The 24,749-nt window shown below is 35.8% G+C and overlaps 1 protein-coding gene across 6 annotated transcripts in view; it reads right to left on the reverse strand.

Annotated features, from left to right (window-relative positions):
- AGFG1 (ArfGAP with FG repeats 1) overlaps positions 1 to 24,406 on the reverse strand; it is an 85,748-nt gene extending 61,342 nt beyond the window's left edge. For 2 of the 6 annotated variants that reach the window (XM_051983392.1, XM_051983387.1), the window contains exons 1-2: positions 23,892 to 24,406; positions 2,935 to 3,028 (exon numbers count right to left, since the gene is read on the reverse strand). In XM_051983392.1, the coding sequence (XP_051839352.1) occupies positions 2,935 to 3,028; positions 23,892 to 24,058 (261 nt within the window). In that variant the 5' untranslated portion in view covers positions 24,059 to 24,406. The remainder of the gene's footprint in view (positions 1 to 2,934; positions 3,029 to 23,891) is intronic. The other 4 variants (XM_051983390.1, XM_051983389.1, XM_051983393.1 and 1 more) reach the window with 3 other exon arrangements.
- Between the last annotated feature and the right edge of the window lie 343 nt (positions 24,407 to 24,749).

Genomic DNA, 24,749 nt, shown 5'->3' on the forward strand with positions numbered 1-24,749 from the left:
TTTTCTATTTCCTAAATATATAAAGACCTTTGTCTCAAAGTTCTTTTATTAATAAAGCCAACAAGTATAACTTGAATATCTTGAATCTTATAAACCTTATACATATCCTTATAAATGTCTTATATAGGCAATGAGTTACAAATTTAGGTAATCTAACTATAAATTTTATTTCTCAATTACATATATACCACATCTGTCTACATATCACTATATTTCATTCAATGTCTATCAAATTAAACATTTAACTCCAAAAATCTGTTTTTCCAAGGTCACTAATTCTACTTTTTTTAGTGTCAAAGACAACTTTTTTTTAGCTCTTCCATTAACAATGGGAAGGATACTGAAATTATGTCAAGGAGAACTTTACCTCTTCATCCTCAAATATATAATTTCTCTAATTGTAAATGTGAATCTCAAAATTCATCAAACATCTCAGAAAAAAAAACAAAACAGATTCTGAAAATTACCATCACATCAGTACAAAAAAAAATTTCTTATCACAATTAAAGAGTATATTTAAATTAGTACAAACCTATGAACATTGCTCTAAAAATAATTCCAAGTAAATGCCCTTCCTACTGATACTAAATCAGTAATGTCATTTTCACACACAAGAATAGGATAACAAATTCTCAAAATGAGTTGCAATCCAACATCCTACATATTTTTTCTATTTAAAAAAAAAAGCATAAGTCTTAATGGGATAGAGAAGTACATATGAAAAAAAATAAAGCTAATATACACACAAAAGTATATATAAATATGAATGCAGATATGAGGATGTATAGAAGCACCTCCAAACCCCCCTATCATTCCCCAGATATCCATATACAAATTTTTAAACTACAAGACAGAAATTTGGGAGGCAAAAGCTCTAGCAATTGAATAATCAAAAGAATCAAGAAGAGCTTCATGCAGAAGCTACATCTTAAAGCAACAGGGGGTATTTATAAAGAAGAGGTAAGGATAAAAGTTCACTCTAGGCATAGTAACAGAAGACACTGTCATGAGTGAGGAACCAAAAAAAGACTAGCCAGAGAAGAGTAGCATCAGACCAAGGGGGAAAGGGATTCAAGAATGAATATAGGACAGTATGGAAATGAAATCCCAACTTTAGAGTTTATGTTGAAAAAGAAAATTAAGTTATTTTCCCTATTTTACAGATGAGGAAACTGAGACTGAAAGAAGTTATGTGATTTATGGAGGGCCACACAGCTGTCCATATCTGAAACAATATCTGATTTTCCTAATTCCAAGTTCAGTAATATATCCAATACCATGTAGCTATTGATTTGACATTCAACTATGAAAATGCAACACTAAATAAAAAGCCAATCTCCCCAAAATCATGAAACAATCTACCATCATTAAAGCAATGATTAGTGTGATATAGCTACTCTGAATTTAACATGTGTGGAGAATGATAACAAGAAGTGACAATATAATAAATGGAAACATAGCAACCAAAATCAGAAGCACTTAAAAATACACTGAAGCTAATTGACGTGGCATAACTGTGTTAATAAAAAGTAAAAAACAAAATAGTGTGGATCTATTAGAGACAAAGTTGACAAAGAGGAAAAATGGCAAATCATGCTAGGCTCTACTAATACGAGCTGAAAAATCACAGGCAGTCTTGAATTATACAAAGTATAAAAAACAAAGTATTTTGATTTTTTTTTTTTGGCTGAGGCAATTGGGGTTAAGTGACTTGCCCAGGGTCACACAGCTAGGAAATGTTAAAGTGTCTGAAGCCAGATCTGAACTCACTAACTTACTGGTGCTCTATCCACTGTGCCATCTAGCTGGCCCCTTTTTGATTCTTAAAGCCATTATCATATACACTGATTATGATCATCTCCCTTAGTGAATAACTACTCATTTTGTAAAGGGTTACACCAGTGAAAAATTGAAGTTTTTTGATTTTGTACTCATCTATGATTGATTATTCAGGATAGAGAACTCCTATAAGATGGAGTAACCAAGGGTATTCAGGGTTTTAAATGACATATACCCATGATCATAAAGCTAGCATCAAATAAGAATGTATATATAGCATTTTGCAAATCTTGGAAGCACTGGAGAAAGACTACTATCAAAAGTTTTTAAAGGCCTGCCATTATCCTCTAACATAAGTGGGATTTAACAGAGGTCATCCCAATTCCAAAGCTGACCCATTAATCTATATGGCTACTTTCCCTGCTTTAAGAATTACACTAAAATAAAAATTTCACATATTGAACCAGGTAAGTAAAACTTACTGAGAGACAGGAGTTGGTTCTAGTTTGGATATTCAGAACCAATGATCACCAACAAAAGCAAAGTTAGGCTTCCCTTCAGATGGTTTCACCATCAACATGACTACTGACTATGCAAACACTCTCACAATGCCACAAGCAAAGGAATATAAGAGCTTTAAGAAAGCTATCTAAAGGTGAGTGAAAAAGAATAGAATGATCCACCAACACTTTCCCCATATTCTAAACTCTTAGTTCATAATCATCAATCTTACTCTCACTTCACCACAGTTGTTTCTAGTAAGGCCCATTAACAATAAAACCAAATTCAATATAGGTTTAAAGAAAACATCCAACGTGCAGTTAAGAAAAAACTTTTAAGAGTTTAATTATACCCATAGTTTTAAAAAGTGTATAAGCCTAAATAAAGTTTCTTCTCTTCCTGTTTTTAGCTTTTAAAACTAAGAAGACAAGTACCCTAAAAGAAAAATCTCTTTAAAAGTCTTTTTAGGAAATAAAATTTAAAATATCATATGTAACACCTGTAATGTTTTAGGTATAATGTTCATAACTAAGATCTCAAATGTACTTTCTAACAAATTTTAAAATCATTTTTAAATAAAAAAGAACTTTCTATATAAAGTGACTTTTATTTTATTTAAACCAAATAACAATAACCAATTTTTAAAGTACTTACCTCATTTCCATGTTTTTGGAGAAATTCAATTTCCTGTTGTGTGAATGTTGTCATAGAGATGGACTTCACCCTATGTGGTGGATTTAAACCTCGCCTAAAAGATAAAATATGTTTAAATGTTTTATTTTTAAAATACATACATTGCCTACTATGTGCAACATATTACAGTTATAAATTTGGCATACCATGGCAAAATACCATGTACTTCTAAATATTCATAAATTTAAACACTATATAGGTTTTAAATATCTTAGCATTCATGCTTAAATTAACATAATTATTTTATCAGAATTCCTTTAAATTAATTCTCACAATCTCTATACAAGGCAAGTTGAGGAATGAATATCATCAATCTTTTAATGACTTTCAGAAATCTGTAATTTAGAAACTTTAACTAAAATGCTAGTACTAATTGTTTTAATGATAAATGATGATGATGATAACAGCTAACATTTATATACACCCTACACCAAGGCCAATGCTTTACAATCATTACCTCATTTGCTCCTTACAACCCTGGGAGATAAGTATTAGTAATATCTTCATTTTACAAATGAGGGAATTGACGTAAACAGAAAAGTGATTTGCCCAGGATAACACAGCTAATAAGTATCTGAGTCTATATTCAAAGTCAGATGTTCCAATCTCCAAGCCCAGCTCATTATACTACTTTAGTAATGCTACATTTCACTGCTTTTTAAAACGACAAAGCTTATCTTTTAAAGTAAAAAATAATATAAAGCTTATGGTTTACAGAAGCAACAAAAAGCATCAGTTATTTTACTGTTATGAGTATTTTAACAAATGACTATTTTTATGTAAATTTTTAAAGATTCAGAAATTTAGAACTTAAAATTAAAATCATTTGTGCTAACATCAACATTCAAGAACAATTAACAAAAAAATCAAGATCTTCTAAAATGTCCAAATACCCAAGATATCTTAAATATTTATTTTACAAGATGGTCTTCAAAAGTCCTTCAAATCAGGATTAAGCGTATTACACATAAAAAATTAAAGCTATCAATATCAAAATTTATGAAAATCTCATCCAAAACAAATTAAAGCTGCTAAAAAGAATACTGAAATAATCTATACAAAATTCTCCTCTGAAATAACTCCAAAATTACATCTATCAATTTCAGGTTCTGGAATTGATTTTTCCCAATCCGGTGAGCATATATTAATAATCAGTTCAATTCATCCATGCCAATGAAGGTGGTGGTGGTACACTAATTTTTCCAAAATAGTGAAAGTGACACAAAGCAGGTCTGCACAAAAGAAAATGGCCAAGTCTCTCCTGAGAGCATATAAAACCCCCAGAGATTCACAACTGGGAAGCCAATTAACTAAATTATTTGGAAAGCTACTCAAACTCCCAACCTAATCCAAAGCATCACTTATAGCCTGATCTATCTCTAAACCTACCCTTCTCTCTTTTTTAATGGGAAAAGAAAGGCTTCTACGGAGAAGAAAGGCCATACAGACTACCTAGTACAAGAAAATTAAGATGAAGTAACTGTGTCATGCAATACATGGCAGACCCACAATTCTGCTTGTCCCTCTGATTCAAAGTCTGCTGGTACCATGTTCCCAGTTCCTTGTCCAAGCACTCTTTTAATGTGACTGGCTAGCAACCTGTGGGGTAAAGGATGGGTTTCTGGGCTGAAGAGTCTTAATATTATGCACAAACCCATCAGCATGGGAGGTATTACACCTAACACCTGGGAAAAGAAATGAGGTCCTCAGAAAGAGTCTAGAAGGATTCCTAAGAAGAGCTCAGAGAAAACAGTAATCATTTGAAAAGAATAGACCAGACTGAGAGAGAGGATAGTCTGGAGTCCTGCTTACAAATGATTCCTTTCCCCCCAAATGCCTGAAGGCAGACAGATTATTTTAATTAATAAAGTAATAAATTGTTTACCTCTGTCCCTTCTCATTTAATCTAATTTAACCTCCTTATTCTAACGAGAAGGTCAGGTTTAGAGACAGCCCCATTACAATTCAGGTTCCAAAGCACATTTAGTCTGTCATTAGTGCCCTCTTCCCCTTCCTCCCCCAATAGCTGTATGCATTGGTAAAGGATAAAAACAAGCTCCAATTAAGTTAAAATCACTTTATGTAGTCACAGAGTTAATTTACATAATCCAAAATTTTCTGAACAATCTTAAATTAAAAAGCTATCAACTTGAGCTTGGTAGTGCAACTATCTCACCTCCCAACTCAAAAAACTGACTCATTTAGTAATAAGATTTCAGAGGCATTTCCAACTCTAAAAGACTGTTTGAGTAAAAAAAATGAGATTAAAATAATTTCTAAGGATATTTTCTAGCTCAAAAAAATTATTTATATAAGGTAGAACATGCCCATTATCAAACACCTAAATCTATTAAACAGGACTATAATACAGACAAGTTTAATTATACTAACTAAAAGAATTAAAAAAAAGAAAAATATGTTCTAAAAAATATTTTAGTAGTGACTCAGGCAATTCTTGTGAATGTTAGAATGATTTAAAAGCTTAATGATTAAGATTTTAGAAAGATCGGGACAGCTAGGCACAGTGGATAGAATACCAGCCCTGAAGTAAGGAGGACCTGAGTTCAAATTTGGTCTCAGACACTTAACACTTCCTAGCTCTGTGACCCTGGGCAAGTCACTTAGCTCTAATTGCCTCAGGAAAAAAAAAAAAAAAAGATTTAAAATTCAGCTAAGGTAACAACCTTTGATCATTTTAAAATCAAAGTTGGAAGTAGACCAATTTGATGAAATTTATAGTTTGCATAAACATGAAGACCAAAGCAAGCCTTCTTACTCCCAAAGAGCCTAGCAGCTTTAGCCTCTTAGCATCATCAGCTTAAGAAATAAAAAATTAGACCATCCCCCCACTACTCCCAAAGGAAAAAAAAGCAGTAAACACCTACCACCATGAAAGTGGTCAGAACTCTAATCCTCCCATACTTCTATCCTCTTTTTCTTACATACTCGTATTAGTACAAAATAGAGGGAAAGATCAATAGACATCAATTATTAGGATGTGACATTAATAACAGAATTAAACTCTTGCTCCACACCCATCTCTTATATAATTCAGAAAGAGAAGATTCATCATTGGTTGTTCACATTTTGCAAGTGCCCAAAATCCATAAGTTTTCAAAAAATCTTTTACAAAAGTAAAAATTACAAAAATATTACACAAGGAAGGGTGTCTGTCCTAAGAACATGCTTGAAATGAGCTAACTGTTAAATTTTTCAGTGATCATATTTACACATGAGAACTCAGTAAGTGCTACAAATCAAAGCTTGATTCACTGTTATTTACTGTTTAGATTTAAATTGCTGGAGAAAATGCTCAACGTGCAATTTAAACTTAAAATTGTTTCCTACATATTTTTGCAGAGAACTGATTGTTAAAAATCTAGCAAACCACTGCATATAGAGCTTATTCTGGTAATGAAAATATTATGGGAATACAATATTTTCCAAAAAAAAAAAGTACTCATACAGGACAACCATAATAAATCTACAGTAATAATAATCATATTAACCTGAATCTTGAGAATAGGAGAATGGAAAGTAAAAGAATATGAAATAAGAGAAATGTCTTTTACTTTCCAAAGTGCAGAATGGGCATATTTATCTATCTTCTATCTAACTCCCCTCCTTCTGAGCTCTCTATTGAAAAACTGTTCTCAACATTATTACTCAACCTAGGCCTGCCCAATAACCCAAAGTATTCTATCCTCCAAAATAATCTGCCACTTCTCCCCCATTCAAAATTCTTATCCTTTGCAGTAAGTAAACATAAGGGGGAAATAATCCAATTGAACTAATTCACACCAAAGTACCAATTTCTCAACAAGCCTTTCCTAAAAAAGATTTCCCATCGTTCCAAATAAACTTCTTCTTGGTAAAACTTCTCACAGGGAAATAAGAATGGAAAAAATTCAGAAATAAAAGGGAGGGAAAAAAAAGAGAGACCAAGTGTGCCACTGAAAAAACAAAAGCTAGCCTTACCTGATTTCCCCAAGGTCAGGACCTACAAATTCATCCTGCTTCTTTAATTCTTCAGATTATAATTCATTCTCTTAAAATGATTTTCCCCCACACAATGGTTCCCATAGCAAATAGTCATTCTTTCTCCTCTCTCTAGAACAGGGTTGGGAATAAGTGTAGCCAATTCTTATAAACCATGTGTGAGGAGGTTTTTTAAGTCAGAAGTTGCCCTTACAAACTATTCTTAAAATGTAGGAGAGAAAGGTTCATAAATAATTCTTTCCTTCAATATTTCGAGTATCTATAATTTCATCAACATAAATTATTCCTCCTTCCACCAATGCACATCAAATCTCCACACTTTAATAAAGCATTTCCTTCCACTCTTTTAACTGAAAAAAATAAAATCATCTTATGACCAGCCTTTGGAACATAGCTAGATGAGTCTGCAGTCTTGCTGGCTAAAATTTGGGCCTAAATAAAACCTGAAAAAGGATTTTTTCTTTGCAAACAGAAGGAAATCTCTTCACACCAGGACCAAAACTTTTTGAATTTAATTATAAAAATGGAGGGAAACAATTTTTCATATTTAATTTTCCAACTAATACTAATACCAGGTTCTCATTTCAATCAAGAATCTTGGGATTTTTCAGATTATTTTTTTTAAACTACCTTAAGAAACCATTCAATCAATCCTCTTATTTCATAGATGAGGTAATAGGCCTCAATCACAAAGGGAGTAAGGAACACAGCATGGAAAAAAAGATTTTCTCACAACTCCCTCCAACTTTCCTGAGAAAAGTTTCCTTTCATCCATACATCAAAATCATTCAAAATTCCCTGAAAGACAATAACAAAAATAAAATACTCAATAACTCTTGAATTAGCGCATCAGACAAGTCATAAAACAATGACAGATTCTAACCAAAGATGTTTGTTCTTCACTGTGATGAAGATCAACTAGTCTACACTGAAGGATAATTCTGTATAGTTGGTTTGATCATCCAAATGCTCCTGCCTATGAATGGATTTATCAAAAAGTGCTGGTTTTATCAAAAGCACTTCAGTATCTCAAAAATTAGTCAAAAGAGTTTGGCTTATCTTCACAGAAAATAGCAACTGGATGAAGAATATTTACTACTTATCCATCAATGGGTACACACACACACACACACACACACACACACACACACGGATAGATAATATAGACATAAATGTTTGAATTAAACAGGAAAAAGGAAAGTGGTTGGATTACCAGTAGGAAAACTTCAATGAAGTACAATTTTTAATTCTCAGGGTGATGCTGTAGGACAAGTGAGTCATAAGATATAATGGTCTCCAAAGAATAAAAATTCTGTGAATTATCACAGAAAGAGTGATGGAAAGGCTTATGGTAGGTATAAGCAGGCTTTAACACATAAGTAATAAGGAATTTCAAAGGAAAGGTGTCATCATGAAAATGTACGACAAGAAGAGATGGATGTTTCAGAGGAAAGGATGACACACAAGTATGATTTTCCACTAGTATCCTCTCAAGATGTCAGCAGAAATTGAGAAAATTCCCTGATACTTTAAATGGACCCCTGAATCACTGGAGAGAGCTTATAAAATCATGAGATCATATATCCTTTGAGTATTGGAGAATATTCCCTTAAATCACAATCCTATGATTCTGATTTTCAGCACCTGTCCTACTTATCCTCATAGTCTTTTTTTTTTTAAAGTAATGAAATCCATTTATACAAATCATACACAGAAATCAAAAAAGGAAAGTGGTTGGATCACCAATTAGAAAACTTCAATGAAGTACAATTTTTAATGCCAACATTCTCAAGGTGTTCCTGTAGACAAGTGACCCATAGGATATAATGGTCTCCAAAGAATAAAAATTCTGTGAATTATCTATATAATTCAGGAAACCATATAAGAGACAACAGAGTAAAAGAACTCTTCATTAGGAACAAGATAATCAGAGTCTTTATGAACATAAAATGACATGTAGTCCATTTATCTTTACCTCTGACAAAGTTTAAAAGCATTGTATAAATAGAAGATATCTACTCACTTCTCAGAATGGCTAAAATGACAGGAAAAGTAGATAAATGTTGGAGGGGATGTGAGAAAACTGAAATGCATTGTAGGCAGAGTTGTGAACTGATCCAACTATTTGGAAGAGCAATTTGGAACTATGCCCAAAGAGCTATCAAACTGTGCACACCCTTTGATCCAGTAATGTCTCTGTCAGGTCTGTATCCCAAAAAGATCAAAAAAGAGTTAAAAGGACTTAAATGTGTGTGTGGGGGGGGGGAGAATGTTTCTAAGAGCCCTTTTTATTGTGGTAAGGAAATGGAAATTGAGTGGATGCCCATTAGCTAGGGAACAGCTAAGTAAGTTTTGGTGTATGAATGCAATGGATTAACAAAAAATGATGAGCAGACTGATTTCAGAAAAGCCTGGAAAGACTTATAGATTTATATAAATTGACACTAAATGAAGTGAGCAGAACTAAGAGAACATTATATAAGATTACGTGATGATCAACTGTGATGGATTTGGCTCTTTTAACAATGAGGCAGGTGAGCAATTCCAATAGACTTGGGATGGAAATAGCCATCTGCTTCCAGAGAGAGAATTATGAAGGCTGTATATGATCAAAACATGGTATTTTCACCTTTTTTGTTTTTTTCTCATTTTTTTTCCCCTTTTGATCTGATTTTTTCTTGTACAGCATGTTGAATATAGAAATATGTTTAGAAGAACTGCACATGTTTAACCTATATCTGACTGTTATCTTAGGAAGGAATGAGGGGGAGAGGGAGAAAAATTTGGAAAACAAGGTTTTGCAAAAGTAAATGCTGAAAATTATCTTTGCATGTTTTTGAATAAAATACTATTAAATTTTTTTAAAGATAATAAACACAAAGTATTAATATTATTCAGCAAAGTATCTTGGGAGACATTATTTTATCCAGGGAATATGCCCAGTAAAGGGGAACTTGCTATCTCCCCAACAGGTCATTTCACTGTTAAGTTTTTTTCTTAAATCAATCTTAAATCTGTTTCTAAATCTTAAATCTGTTACCCAAAATTTTTATTTTGCAACTTCTACCCATCATTTCTAATCTTGTCCTCTTGGACCAAGAGGACATCTAATTCCTCTTCTAAATACAATCCTTTAAATGTGTGAAGGCAGTCATCATAGGGTGTGGGGAGTGGAGGAAGAGGGTATATGTATATGTGTGTCTCATGCACACCCTTATTGTCTTCTCCAAAGTAAATATTTCCAGTTCCTTAAAACAATCTTTCCATCTGTGTTAACATCTATGTCCACATTTAATAATAACAACCCAAAGAAATCACTCAGCTACTATTCTTCTTAACTAATATTTATTATTAGATCAGAAACTCCTCCTTGGTAATTACAATAAACAATCAAGAATATGTATTCCTGGAAGTACATAGCATTTCCCCCTTTTTTGCTACGTCCAATCTGCCATCATGTAAAGTAAGTGCTTATATATAAAGCATTTTTACTGGGATTACATCAATCACAATAATCAGGTGAAAACTGATGGGCAAGAAAACTATTTTTTTTTTTAGTTACAAATGTTTAAGCAAGACCCTAAATTCTAGATCCCAATGTATATGTTACAAATACTGAACAAAAAAAGTAGGCAATTACTTTTACTCAGTTACATCAGTAGTTACGTTTTTGCAAACATTTTTAAAACTATCTGCTGATTAATTCATTTAAAAAAAAACTTTAAGTTTTCTACTAATAGAATGAAAAAAAATTAATACCGAGCCATAAGACACATAAAAATTCCTAAGAGTTTCAGTTTAAGTAACTACTATTCAAGTACAATTACAGAACAAATGTGATTCATTCTGTATGGTAGTAGTCTACTCTTTATTTATTTATAGTTTATTTATTTTGTGCTAAAGCAACTGGAGGTCAAGTGGCTTAGCCCAGGGTCACAGCTAGGACTAAGACCAAATTTGAACTCAGGTCTTCCCGAGTACAGGGCTAGAGCTCTATCCACTATGCCATCTAGCTGCCCCTCACTTTAAAGTATTTCTAAAGCAATCTTATAAGTAGCCTTTTCCCTCTAACAAAATAACAATCTATGCTAAGTAGAACAGAAGGCCTATTCCAGTTTTGTTTTATTTATTACTTATGTCCTATGAAGGAATAGACTGGTCAAAACCCAAACAAAAAACAACTTTACTAAACAGCAGTTAAACTGTGTGGTTATTATTTTCTTAAGACTGATATAATATCTACCTGGACAAACAATGAAGTCAATTCAATATTACAGCTTAAACTAAATCTAGATACTATATACAGATATAGATATCTATCTACGTTGTCAATGTGAGGAATCCCTGCTCAACACAGATTGCTATACTCCCCCCCTTATGACTTAGTATATGTACATCCACTAGTCAAACTGGCGGTTAGTCTTTCAAAAAATGATGCTAAGAGAGGTAGCTAGGTGGTGCAGTGGATAGAGCACCAGCCTTGAAGTCAGGAGGACTTTGAGTTCAAATATGGCCTCAAACACTTAACACGTCCTAGCTGTGTGACCCTGGGTAAGTCATTTAACCTCAATTGCCTCATCCAAAAAAAAAAAAAAAAAAAAAAAAGATGCTCAGTGGGTCTTATGATAAAAGACATATTCTATAATTTCAGATTGGACTCAAAGGGTTTAATCTGTACTCAAAAGTATAGCCTGCCAGAGTATTTGCTCTATTCTGGAATAACATTCAAGAAGCCTGGATTATCTCCATACTAAAATGAACATCAAGGGAGGACCTTCAATGGAGAATTCAACACCAATGTTAAATATAATAAATATTGCATCTATAAAAATTACACACCTGAAATCTAGAGTAGATGGGATATTCCTTTAAATGAAATTTGAAAATAGTAGTCTTTTAAAGTATAAGGAAAAATACTAAGATACTGCATGTATTTAGGAAATTAAAATTGAGACTTAAAAGTGGCAGATAAAACAGAACTAAAAAGCATAGTCACTTTTCAAAACAGACATAATTACAATTCTTACAAATAGCAAAAGATATTAAACCCAGAAAGGTTAATATAACTTACTGTGTTGTATAAACATTCTAAGAAAACTATAAGCATTCTCGTAATTTTCTTTTAACAGTTATGTATCCTGAAGGCACTTCTTGAACTTGACACTGGCTCCAAGGAGAGCTCTCTAACTACCATCCCCTGAGCTGCCTTTTCTGCAATTATGTAATAAACAACCTCATTTTCAAATTAAAAGCATATTAACATATATATATGGAGCTTTAAGATTTTCTAGTGTTTACCCATAAATTCACTTTATCTAACATAAAACTTCTATTAAAGTTTTATTTTGTTTCCAAAAAAACTCAAATAATGGTTTACCCTTCCCAACAATGTATATTTTTATTAATTCAGTATTCAAAATATGGATGCTGAAAGGGACCTGAAATTCCTTCTAAGACAGGGACCTTTACTTGAAGGCATTCTTTACCTAGCATCTGTGTATGAATTTAGATGGAAAAAAATTACATTTTATTTTCAATTTCTAATTGAAATTTAGCATTCCTTTCATTTAAAAAACATTGTTCTGAGAAGGAACGCATTTACAAGGTATAACCAACTGCCAAAAGACTAAGAATCCCTATTCTAAAATATCTTATTCAATGGCCTGATATAATGCATTTCATATAGTAGGCTGAATACTCAATCACCAAGCACTCAGTATGTGCCAAACACTTTGCAAAGAAAATAGGAATACAAATATAAGGAGGAAAACAGTTCCTACCCTAAAAGAATTTATAATTGAATGTAGAAAAACAACATATACAAGAAAACTGGGGGGGGAAGGGGTGGTAACGAGGAGAACAAGGTTATCAATGGAGTAGCACCCTAGAGGAAGTCCTGAGCAATGGAGATAAATGAGACAGATATCCTGGACATCTTAAAGGAGGTTCTAGAAGAGCCATTCAATCACATGGAGAGGGCAGGCTTTTTTTTTTGTGGGGAGAAATGAGGAGCATTAAGACATTATCAATTCAAGATATTTGTCATCTCAACAAGGAGGATAACTCCCAACCAAAGATCTCGATAAACAATGTGTGTTGAATTTAAAATGAACTGAACCCATTCAAATATTTTCATTCTGTTCAACTATTGCCCACATCTTCTCAAAAATTCTTCACAAGCGGTCTCCCATAAACATGTTGGAGATATTCCTTAATTAAACACTCTGGGAGAGTTCTAATTATTAAGTTTTCCTTATGGAAAGCCTAAATCTGTTCTTATGTAAATTCTACCTAAAGCTCCAAGTTCTGGGGACAACCAAAACAAGGTAAATCCCTCTTTCATAGGCCAACCTTTGGGAAACAAAAGACTGCTTCTCATGTCTCCATGTTTCTTTTGTCCAAGAGAAAAATGCTTGGTTCCTTCAATCACTCCTAGAAGGTATGATATTTAGGAATTTCATTACCCTGTTTGACTCACTGGATGCCCTTCGGCTTATCCCACTGTCAAACCATTTCTGACGCTTGTCTCTGCTATTTTTCCCAGCTTTGGGGGTTCATTAAAATTCTGATAGATATACTAATTATGTTTTTATCGAAGTTACTGATTTTAAAAAGTTAAACTGCGTGAAGCTATTCTTATTTTTAAACTTTGGGGGGACACCAGACACCTCTTTTCGAAGTGACATTGAACTTATTAAAGATGGGTAAAGTAACAGTGTATGGCAATTCTACCTGTTCGCAATCTAATAGCAAATTATTGCTCACATTTCTTTGTTTATTGCATTTACCTTGAAATAACAATCTACTTTTGGTTTGGACCTATGATTTGGGGAAGGGAGGAGAAGAATGCCGTCTAATAAACACAATCTATCTGTAATCTGTATGTATAGTTTAGAAAGGTTCCTGGGAGGTTGAAAGTTTCAGTGACTTGCCTATTATCACTAAATCGATATACAATAGGTAGGAGCCAAGGTTTTACTGATTACAAGATACCTTCAATCTAGTAGGTGATTGTTTTCAAAAAGAAGCATATTTAACTCTTCAATCACTGCTCACTTCTTTACATGCTCACTCACCATGAGGCAAGTTGGATCTCAAGCCTCCTTCTAAGAGTTTCTTCAACTCTTTGATTTCCTCACCCATGAATTTTGCACAACACTCCTGTAATGCTGACTTCAGACTCATGATGAGAAAACCTCTTCACTATTTCAGTAAATTTTTAGTCATTTTTGTATCCTCTGTAGCCTCTAATCTTGTGCTTCACATACAACTTTTCAAAAATTTGTTTATATGTATACTTGTTATGAGTTGTTTTTCTTTGAAGGGAGGTGAGAGAGAAAAAAATTGTTCAAAACTTGAAAACAATGTTTTAAAAATATTTAACTAATTGTTAAATTATTTTTTCTTTAAAACCCAGTAAATCTCTCCAAAATTACTAAGCAAATTTCCATCCTCCTATCTTTTAATCTCTGCCTTTGATGCTGACCACTTTCTTTTCCTAGATATTCTTTCCTTTCTGGATTTTCCCGGCATTGCTCCCTCCTAGTTCTCTTTCTATGGACATGACTGCTCCTTAGTATCACCTGCTGGTTTACTGTCTTGCCAACTAACAGTGGTAGTGTTCTAAGCCAAAAGTGTTTTGTCCAAAGACTTCTACTCTTTTCTCTCTGTTCCCTCTCTTGGTAACCTCATTGGATCCCATGAGTTCAAATACCATCCTTGTGAATGACCAAAATCTATTTATCAACCCTAATCTATCCTAGCAGTTTCTTCACCAAAAGCCTCCTGGATAGTTCACACGGGACATTCCATGGATATTTCAAATTCTTTTCCCTGAAACACACTCCTCTTCCAAATTTCCCTATTACTATTCAAGGCTCCAAATCACCCAAGCTTCTCTAACGTTAGTGTAATCCTCAGTTCTTCAGTTTCATTCATCTCAACTTCTATCTCTCTCTACACCTTTTGGAATAGGTCCCCTCTTCCACTCATATCCAGCAGTGTAACTCAGGCACTAATCAGAATCACCCTCTTTCTATGACTATCGTTAACAGCCATTTTAAATGGTCTGGATGCCTCAAGTCTCTCCCCATTCCAATTCATACTCCATAAAGCCATCAAAGCCCCCTATTCAAAAAACTCTCATGATCTTCTTACCTCCAGGAATTAAAAAATAGAAATCCTTCCTCTTTTTCTATGCATATAGCCATACTGGTTTACTTGCTGCTCCTCACAGATAAGATCATGTTTCTATCATATGGCTGTTCTCCATTCCTCTCAGCTCACTTCTACCTCTAAATCCCTAGTTCCTGCATCATTTTCCACCTAAGATTTTTCAGGATCACACCTAATAACATGAGCTCCTTGTGGGTAAAGACGGCTTGACTTTGCATCCCCAATACCCATTCTCCCAGTTCCCATGGTAGCAACTGAGTTGTCTTCACTTTCTGTCCCATTCAACATATGATTTGTTGCCAAGCCCTATCAGTTTCCCTTCCTAACATCTTCTGAACACCTCCTTTTTCCCTGACATTGCCACCAGTATAGTACAAGCCCTTATCACATTTATTTATTTTTATTATTATAATATTTTTTATTATTATAATTTTTATTATATTATTTTTTATTATTTTATTGCCTTTATTATTATAATATATTGTATTATAATAGCCTGCTGGTAGGTCTGTCTGCTTTTTAAGGTCCTCTCCACTACATTCTAACATCCACTGAGCTGCCAAAGTGATCTTCCTTAAGGAAAAGTTCCATCCTGTTATCCTTCTATTCAAAGTGCTATCAAATTCTGCAAAAATTCCCAAGAAAATCAAGGAGGGAAAAGAATCCCCATGTGTAAAAATGTTTGTAGCAGCTCTTTTTGTGGTAGCAAAGAATTGGATACCCAAAGTAGGTGCACATCAACTGGGGAATGGCTGAACAAGATGTAGTTTATGTAGGTAATGGAATATTAGTGTTCTGTAAAAATGAACAAGGTGATTTTAGAAAGGCCTGGAAAGATTTACATGAACTGATGCTGAACAAAACAAGCAGAACCAGGAATACTTTGTATATAGTAATAGCAAGAATGTGTGATGAAAGGCTTCTTTCTTCTCAGTGGTTCAGTGATCCAAAGCAATCCCAATACTTTGGATAGAAAATGCCATCTGCATCCAGAAAAAGAACTAAGATTGAATGTATATCAATACATGCTATGTTCACTTCTTTTTTCTTTTTTTTTCTCCTCTCCCATGATTTTTCCTTTTTGTTCTGATTTTTCTCTCCCAACATGATTCAAAAGGAATGTATTAAAAATAGTTTTTCAGAAAAAGAAACCTTTCCTCTTCTTCCTAATGACCAGGCATTCCTTCAATTGATTATCTCCTGTTCATTCTGTATTATCCTATATTATTTTTTATGTAGATAACCTGCTTTCAAATGTCTCCCCACCCAGGCCTTGGTCTCCCTGAAAACATAATTTTTTTTTTGTCTTAAAATTTGTATCCCCCGTGCTTGACACAACAAATCTTTTTTTTTCTTGATTCATTTTTTTATCCAATTTGTAACCATTTACATGGTGGGGGAGAGGGGCATGAGTAAATGGGTATATATTACTTTTTATCTAATCTAACTGGAGCATTAGGAGATTGAGTGAATTGCCCATGTGTTCACAGATAATTCCCCAACTATCAGTCCTAAACCCAAATCATTTTCTACCAAAATGTACCAAGGGGTCCAACTAATGTGCAAAGAGTCTTTCCTCACTTTCTAGTTACCTTAGGGTCTTGGCCAAGTGAGAACATCTTTTTCCATCAAACACTCCTGGAGGCCATTCTATTCTTTTTTTCTTCTTTAAGCTCTTTATTTTTGTTAAAATATGCTAATGCCTGTTTTCTCACCTCTCCATTGCTTTGCAAGGGATATTTTTAATAAATTATGATATGATAAGTATTTTTGATTACCTTACAGCCACACACACACTGGTAGAATATTGGCATAGAAAAGATGGGCAAACTGGGGAATAGGCTAAAGAACTGTAATACATAAATGTAATGGAATAATATTGTCCATAAGAAATTATCGATATGATGTTACAGATATTTTCCAAGATGATCTGCTTGATATAATCAGCAATATCAGCATATAAAACATCTGGAGGACCTCACTATCCATAGAAAATCCCTCACCTTAAATTCTGCATCACTGTAGCAAAACACCTTCGGCAAACAATCGGCTTCCCCTTTGTCATCAGAGGGTTGTAGAATAAGGCTATTTCTACTTTTTTAACTTTCAAGGAATCTGGAATGATCTTAACATTTATAAGGAAGCAGATGGGAAAAAGCAGACTGACAGAGTGACATTTTGCTATATCAAATAAGTTTTTTTTTTTCTTATTTAAATAAGCAATACACCCAGGGAGAACTTATAGTCTCTCTCTTTCAGTCAATTTGAATGATGAAACCAACACTTTCTATCAATGCAGGCACAGCACCCTGTATGCAACTTATAGAGATTGCCTAAAATAAAGCTTTTTAAAATGTAAGTCACAATCTTATGGGGGTCATATAACTGAATGTGGGGGTTACAAAAAATGCCACAGAAAAGCTTTCTGAGTCCAATGATCAAAAATTAATTCAAAATCAAATGGGTAATGAATCCAAGGCCTTCTCAGAAGCGCTTGCCCATGTTGCATTGTGTAACTTCGCTGTAGCATGGGTAGCCAACACACGTTGCACTGCATATGCACAAACTACCAGCAACACTTGGGCTTAGACTCCAGACCATTTCTCAAGCAAAAAGGGGTCATGAGTAGGAACAATCCATGAGGTCCTGGCCTAGAACATTCAGAAGGGAAAAGAATAAGCAATAATATAATATGCCTGAGAGATAGGGGTGTTATCCCTGTTTTGCAAAAGAGAAAATTGAGGTAGAAATAAAGTGACTTGTCTAGGTTCATAAAGCTACTGAGTATTTTAGGTCAAATTTGAACTCGGGGTCTTCCTGATTCCAGGCCCGAACACTCTATTCATTGAAGTTGACTGACTTACCTAACAAGGTCACACTGTTACTATCAATGAATCGTATCTAAAAATAAAATTTTAATCCCTCTCTCTTAAAACAAACCTCAATGATAAGTATCTCCCCCTCCGTCCCAGGCCTTGGTCTCCCTAAAAACATAATTTTTTTGTCTTAAAATTTGTATCCCTAATGCTTGACACAACAATTTTTTCTTGATTCATTTTTTATTCAATTTGTAACCATTTACATGGGGGGAGGGGGGCAGCGAGTAAGTGGGTATATGTTACTTTTTATCTCATCTAACTGGAGCATTAAGAGATTGAGTGAATTGCCCATGTGTTCACAGGTAATTCCCCAACTACCAGTCCTAAACCCAAATCATTTTCTACTAAAATGTGCCAAGGGGTCTTTCTATTTCTTTCTATTACTGCAAAACATAAATTGATTTTTTTCCTAAGAGTCCCCCAAACAATTTAGCTTTTCTCAGTAAATTCTTCAAATGGCAACCATTTATCAAGCATTTAATAACTACCCGCTAGATACTATGTAAATTGCTGGTGACACAAAGAAAAAACAGTCTCTGCCCTAAGAAGCTTAATTCTAATGAGGAAACTACATATATATATAAATGAATACCTCTCCAAAATCCTTAGTAGATGGAATGAATCCCAGAGAAGGCAAAAGGAGGTGGAGGGAAAGGCAAGGATCAGGAGGTTTCCTATATAAGGCAGTGTGAGCTGAATCCTGAAAAGAACCAGGGATTCCAAGAGTGAGACCCAACAAGAATGTATTCCAAGCATGAGAGATAGCAAGTCAAAGGTTTGGAGAATGCAGAGGACATGTCATGTGCAAGGAATAGGAAATAGGCCAGTCTAATTGGATTGTGATAAAATGTGAAGAACAAGCAATGGGAAAACTGGAAAGGTAGGAAGGGGCTAGGTTATAACAAGCTTTGTATGACAAAGCATGCTATTCAATCCTAGGGACCATCACTAGTCTTTTATTGAGTAAGGGGGTAACATTGGTGATTTTAAAAAAACTACTTTTGTAACTGTAAAAGATAAACTGAGTGCAACTGGAAGACCAATCAGGAGGGTTTTTTTGGGCAAAAGAGGAATGTGGTAGTTGTATGAACAGAAGAGGAGAAAAGATGTGGGAGATATAAAGACAGAAATGCCTGCGAGATGGAATAAGGAGTAAGAGTTAAAGCAAAGGTTGTGAACCTGAGTAACTGGAAGGATGGTGACACCATTAATAATGACAAAAGAATCCTCGTTTTTGACATGTTGAGTTTGAGGTACAAAAGTGACATTCAAATTAAAACATAACCGCAACTGATAATGCAGTTGAATTGAAAATGAAGAGAGACTAAAGCTGAATATATACATCTAGGAATCATTAGCATAAACAGAAGATGATGAGATAGTATAAAGGGAAAAAGGAAGACGACAAGTCAGAGAAAGGGAATTTATGTCAGATACAAGGAAGAGGCTCAAAAGTAGAAGTCAGGGATGCAATTGGACAATCAAGACAGAACTAGAAGGAAGTGATCAAGAGTATCAAATGCTGCAGAAGTTAAGAACTGGAATTGAGAAAAGACAATTAGATCTGGCAATCAATAATGTTGAAGAAAGTAGCTTCAGAACAATGATAATGTCTGAAGCCAGCTTGAAGAAGGTTTAGAGAACAAGAGGAAAAAGGGAGGCATTCAGCATACATAGCTTTATCAAGGAACTTAGCTGGAGAAGAGAAGATACATAAGATAATAATCAGAAAAGATGAGAAGATCTAGTGAGTTTTTTTAATAAATGAGGTTAGGGCAGTTAGGTGGCTCAGCAGATAGTCAGGAGGACCTGAATTCAAATCCAATCTCAGAATCTCAGATACTTGGCACTTAACTAGCTGTGTGACCCTGGCACTTAACTGAGTACCTTGCCAAAAAAAAAAAAAAAAGAAGAAGAATGGAGGAAGCATGGGCATGTTCATAAGCAACAAAAGAAACCAGTAAAAAAGATTCAAAATTATTCAATATTGAAAAAATATTCTATATCACTATAGATTTGAGAAATGCAAATTAAAACAACTCCGAGATAACACCTCACATTTCTCAAATTGGTTAAAATGACAGGAAAAGAATGATACATGTTGGAGATGTGAGAAAACTGGGACACTAATGGTGTGAAGTGATTCAAACATTTTGAAGAACAATCTAGAACTATGTCCAAAGGGTTATCACACTGTGCATACCCTCTGACCCAACAGTGCCATTACTGGGTCTGTATTCCAAGGAAATCATAAGGGTGAGAAAAAGACCCACATGTGCAAAAATGTTTATAATGGCTCTTTCTGCGGTAGCAAAGAATTGGAAAATAAGTAAATACACATCAGCTGGGGAATGGCTGAACTAAGTTGTGGTATATGAAGGTAACAGAATGTTATTATTCTAAGGAAAAAAATGAACAAGCTGATTTTTGAAAGGTTTGGTAAGATTTACAAGAACTGATGTTGAGGGAAACAAGTAAAACCAGGAATACATTAACAGCAAGAATGTGCGATGATCAATTATAAAAGACTTGATTCTTCTCAGTGGTTCAGTGATCCAAAGCAATCCCAATACAGTTGACAGAAAATGCCAACTGCATCCAAAAAAAGAACTAAGGAGACTGAAGATTTACTGAATGTAAATCAGCACATGCTATATTCACTCCTCTTTTGGTTTTTTTTTCCTCTCTCCCATGTTTTTTTCCCTTTTGCTTTGCTTTTTCACTCCCAACATGATTCATAAAGTAATGTGTTAAAATAAATAGAGAAAATTATTCACTATTGTTAATCTATAAATAGAGACACTGGGAATGACAAAAAAGACAGTTTTCTAAAGAAGGTGGTAGCAAATGGAGATGTATGTTGAGACTAGCAAGAAGTGTTCGTTCACTGAGAATGGACTTTTTATTTTCATATGTGTAAAGTATAGTATAAAGCTAGGTTATCAATGGGAAAAGTGGGGTGAGGCAATATGGGAGATCTGGAAGAGAAAAGTTTTACAAGCTACCTTAGTCAATGGGATCCTGAACTGATCTGAGAATAAAGGACAGCTCTATATCAGTGAGAAACCAGTTGAGCTTAGTTAACAAAAATCTGTAGTAGACCCAGTCAGCAAAGTTTCATTACTTCCTCTAGCTCTGCTCAGTAGATGAGAAGTACAAAGGAAGAAGATGGGAGTAATACCAGTATTTAAAACAGTTTCAATTGAAAATTCTCACACTAAACACTATTACATTTTAAGTAGCAAAAAAAAATAATGGGTTTTGGAAGTTGACCTACAGAGAAAAAAAAAACCTATATTTGTAAAGTTACATTAGCTTATTTCCTCTGGAAATTTCTAGCTCACACTAGTTCATGTGTTCTTATATTAGCAGAAACTGTGCCATATTGCTGATTTTTTTTTTAATTTGCAAGAGATATTAAAGTTAAAATTTGTGAACTACACTTTGTAGCACATATCTCTAAGTAGAAAAAATAATTTCTGCTGCATGTTTTAAGGTTTTATAAACATGGTGATGTCAATATAAAGTAATTATTAAATAAAAATTAAAAAAAAAAAGAAAAAAAAAACATGGTGAGATAAACATTAAAATTAGATGCTTGGGGCAGCTAGGTGGCACAGTGGATAGAGCACCAGCCCTGAAGTCAGGAGGACCTGAGTTCAAATCTTACCTCAGACACTTAACACTTCCTAGCAGTGTGACCCTGCGCAAGTCACTTACCCCCAATTCTTCAGCCAAAAAAAAAAAAAAAAAAATCTCTTCCAAGAATACCGCAAAGACTTTGAAGAGTTGGTCACCACTGAAATGCCTCAACAAGAGAATGCCTCTCTAGCTCCAGCTGCACAGTCAAAACTAGATGCTTAAAATTCTTACATTTATTCAACAAGCAGCTCCATCTGAACTTCAGGCAAAAAGACATATCTAAATATAAACCTCCGTCTTTGGTTGGCTAGCATGTCCCTTAAACCTATTTTAGATGTCTAATAAGAAGCATTTGTAATGCTTAATGACTTATGGTTTGCAAAGTGCTTTATAATTATCACATTTTATCCTCAGAACAACCTGGGAGATGGGTGCATTATTATCTTCATTTTACAGATGTGAAGAAACTGAGGCAAACAGAGGTAAATCCTTTGGCAAGGGTAGATAGGAGAAAAATGGATTTGAAATCAAGACCTGTGTGTGTAATTCCTTCCTGAGACACGTATTAGATGTGTCAAGTCACTTAACAGCTCTCAGGTTCTATTTCTTTACTTGTAAAATGAGTTAAGTGGACAAAGACAGACTCTAAGGTCCTTTCCAGTTAAAAATCTATGCTACTTGTGAATTCAGTTTTCCATATATAAGCATTTGCAAAAAAAAAAAAAAAAAAAAAGTAAAAGTCAACAGGAAGGGCAAAAATTTATCTCTGATCATTTTACAAAAAGGAGCCGGTTCTAAGCAAACTCAATAATGAACTAATTTGCTCAGTTTACTTTAAATGTTAATGCTATACTGTACAGTTTAAAAAAAAAAACTTTTTCTTCAATTCTGCAAGAATTAGTTATGGTTATCCTAAGGATCAGAAATCGACTCCAGAAAGCCATTATTCTCAATTGCATAATTTATTACAGCATTCATTAAAACTATATTAAATATTTCAAATTATATTGAAATTTCCATTTTCTTTTCAATAATAAAACTATCCTCGAGGACTACCTTTTTGCAATTATTTCATACAAGTACCTAAGAATGACAGCCTTAAATTGAAGTCCCGAGTCCATTTAAGAGTCAAACATGAGGAGGTAATAACTAAATTCTTTCACTGTACTGCAATCTCCTTATTTGAGTATTTTCTTGAAATAACTGGAATCTGGGAAGTTTGAGAATAATTAAGGTTTCTATTATTTCTATTCTATATCCTATTATTTCTAATCATTGTAACAAGATCCAAACATGTGTTTTTTTCTGCTATAGCTGTTTTTAAAAGTTTATTATATAAACAAAAAAAAATGGCAAATTTAGTCGCTTTAAATACATTCTAAGAGTTTGATATATTTACTTCGAAGATTTTGTACGTGGCCAAATAAATTTAAAAGCTGGGACACGAGGACTTTAAAATTAGTGCTATATAACCTCGGGGCAAGTCCTAACCTCTTTCGGACTTGCATGTAGGTCACAAAAGAGGGGGAAGAAGCAGATAATGAGGTCCATTTCAATGATCATTGATCATTCAAGATCCAAGCCCACGATCCTGCTGTAATTCTATCGTATAGGACCAAAAGTATCATGAATCCTCCTCAAACCTCCCAAAAGGTAAAACTAGAGGCTTTTTTTTTTCCATCTAAGTTGTTTGGCTGATTCAAGACCAAGGAGTGCGAGTGGGATGGAGTGGGGGTGCGGGAGACCCCGCGTTTCTAACCAAGCCTTCCCTAAATCGGTCATTTCATGCACGAATTGCATCTTTTGCCTCCATATTTATCTTGCCAAATCCAGGGTTTTTAAGAGATCATGTCTCTGGCAATCATTCGCCAACTCTGTGGCTCCAAAGTAACTGATGTGCCTAAGGAGTCTCGTTTTCGATACGGATCCCGGCTTCGATAGCCCTAAAAATTTCTGCCAATCTCCTAACTGAAAACGGGTCGCCCGACCGTTGCCGCCGCCCGGTCTTTTTCACGAGTTTCACCAAACGCGACCATGGGAGCTCAACGCCCGGCCAGACTCCCCGCGAGCTCACAAAGCTCGCCGCAAAAACTTTCGCCCTAGGGTGTCTGAGGCGGAAGATGAGGGTCAAGTGCACCCACGCCGTGCCGGCCCCCCGCGGCGGCAGGTGCCTCTCCCCCTCCCCCCGCCCCGGCCCGCGCCCCCCAGCCCGCCGGCACTCACAGGCTGCCAGAGCAGGACGTGCACACGAAGGAGCCCACGGTCATGTTAACGTAGGTGGGGCCCCGCTGGTCGCAGTCGAAGCACTTGCGGTTGTGCGCGAGGCCGGTCATTTCCCGCAGCATCTTCAGGTGCTTCTCCTCCTGCTTCCGCTTCGCACTGGCCGCCATGGCCGCGGAGAGAGGGAAAGAGGGGAGGGAGCCGGGCGGCGCAGCGCCCGGACCCCGCACCGCGCACCACCCGCCCGCTCGCTCGCTCGCTCGGCCGCCCGTCAGCCGCCGCGCTCAGGCACCCCGGCTCGGCCCGGCCCCAGCCCTAGGGCCGCCCCGCTGCAGCCTCCGAGCGCGGCCTCGCTAGGCGACCCAGACCGGCCGATCCGTAACGAGCGCCGAGCGCCGCCGCCGCCGCCTTCGCCTCTGCCTCTGCCTCTGTTCTGCCTCTGTCCCCGCAACAGCCGCCGCCACCGCCGCCGCCACCACAGGCACCACAGCCGCCGCCGCCGCCACCACCTTCCCGACTTCTCCTGAGGGGAAAAGACAAGGAAGGGGAACGGCCAAGAGGAGGCCCGCCCCGGGGCGGCCGCAGGCCAAGTGTCCGCCTGCGCCCTCGCCTGGACGGGAGGAGTCACTGCAGGCAACGTGCGCGCACCGAGGAGGGGGCGTGCCCAGGCTTGGGCTCCTTTGCTCTGCGAATGCTTCGCACAACGTCCAGCCTGGGGCGGCTTGGAGCGCACGGGGCTCGCCACCGTACCTAGGGAGACGGCAGCAGGACCCCGTCCAGCCGGGCGGTGCGTGCCCAGCCTTTTACCCTGCCGTAGTTCGGGAATGTCCAACTCCCCAGACCCCACGAGGGGGTGCTCCT

Source organism: Antechinus flavipes, chromosome 3, assembly GCF_016432865.1.
Source record: "Antechinus flavipes isolate AdamAnt ecotype Samford, QLD, Australia chromosome 3, AdamAnt_v2, whole genome shotgun sequence".
NCBI lineage: Eukaryota > Metazoa > Chordata > Mammalia > Dasyuromorphia > Dasyuridae > Antechinus > Antechinus flavipes.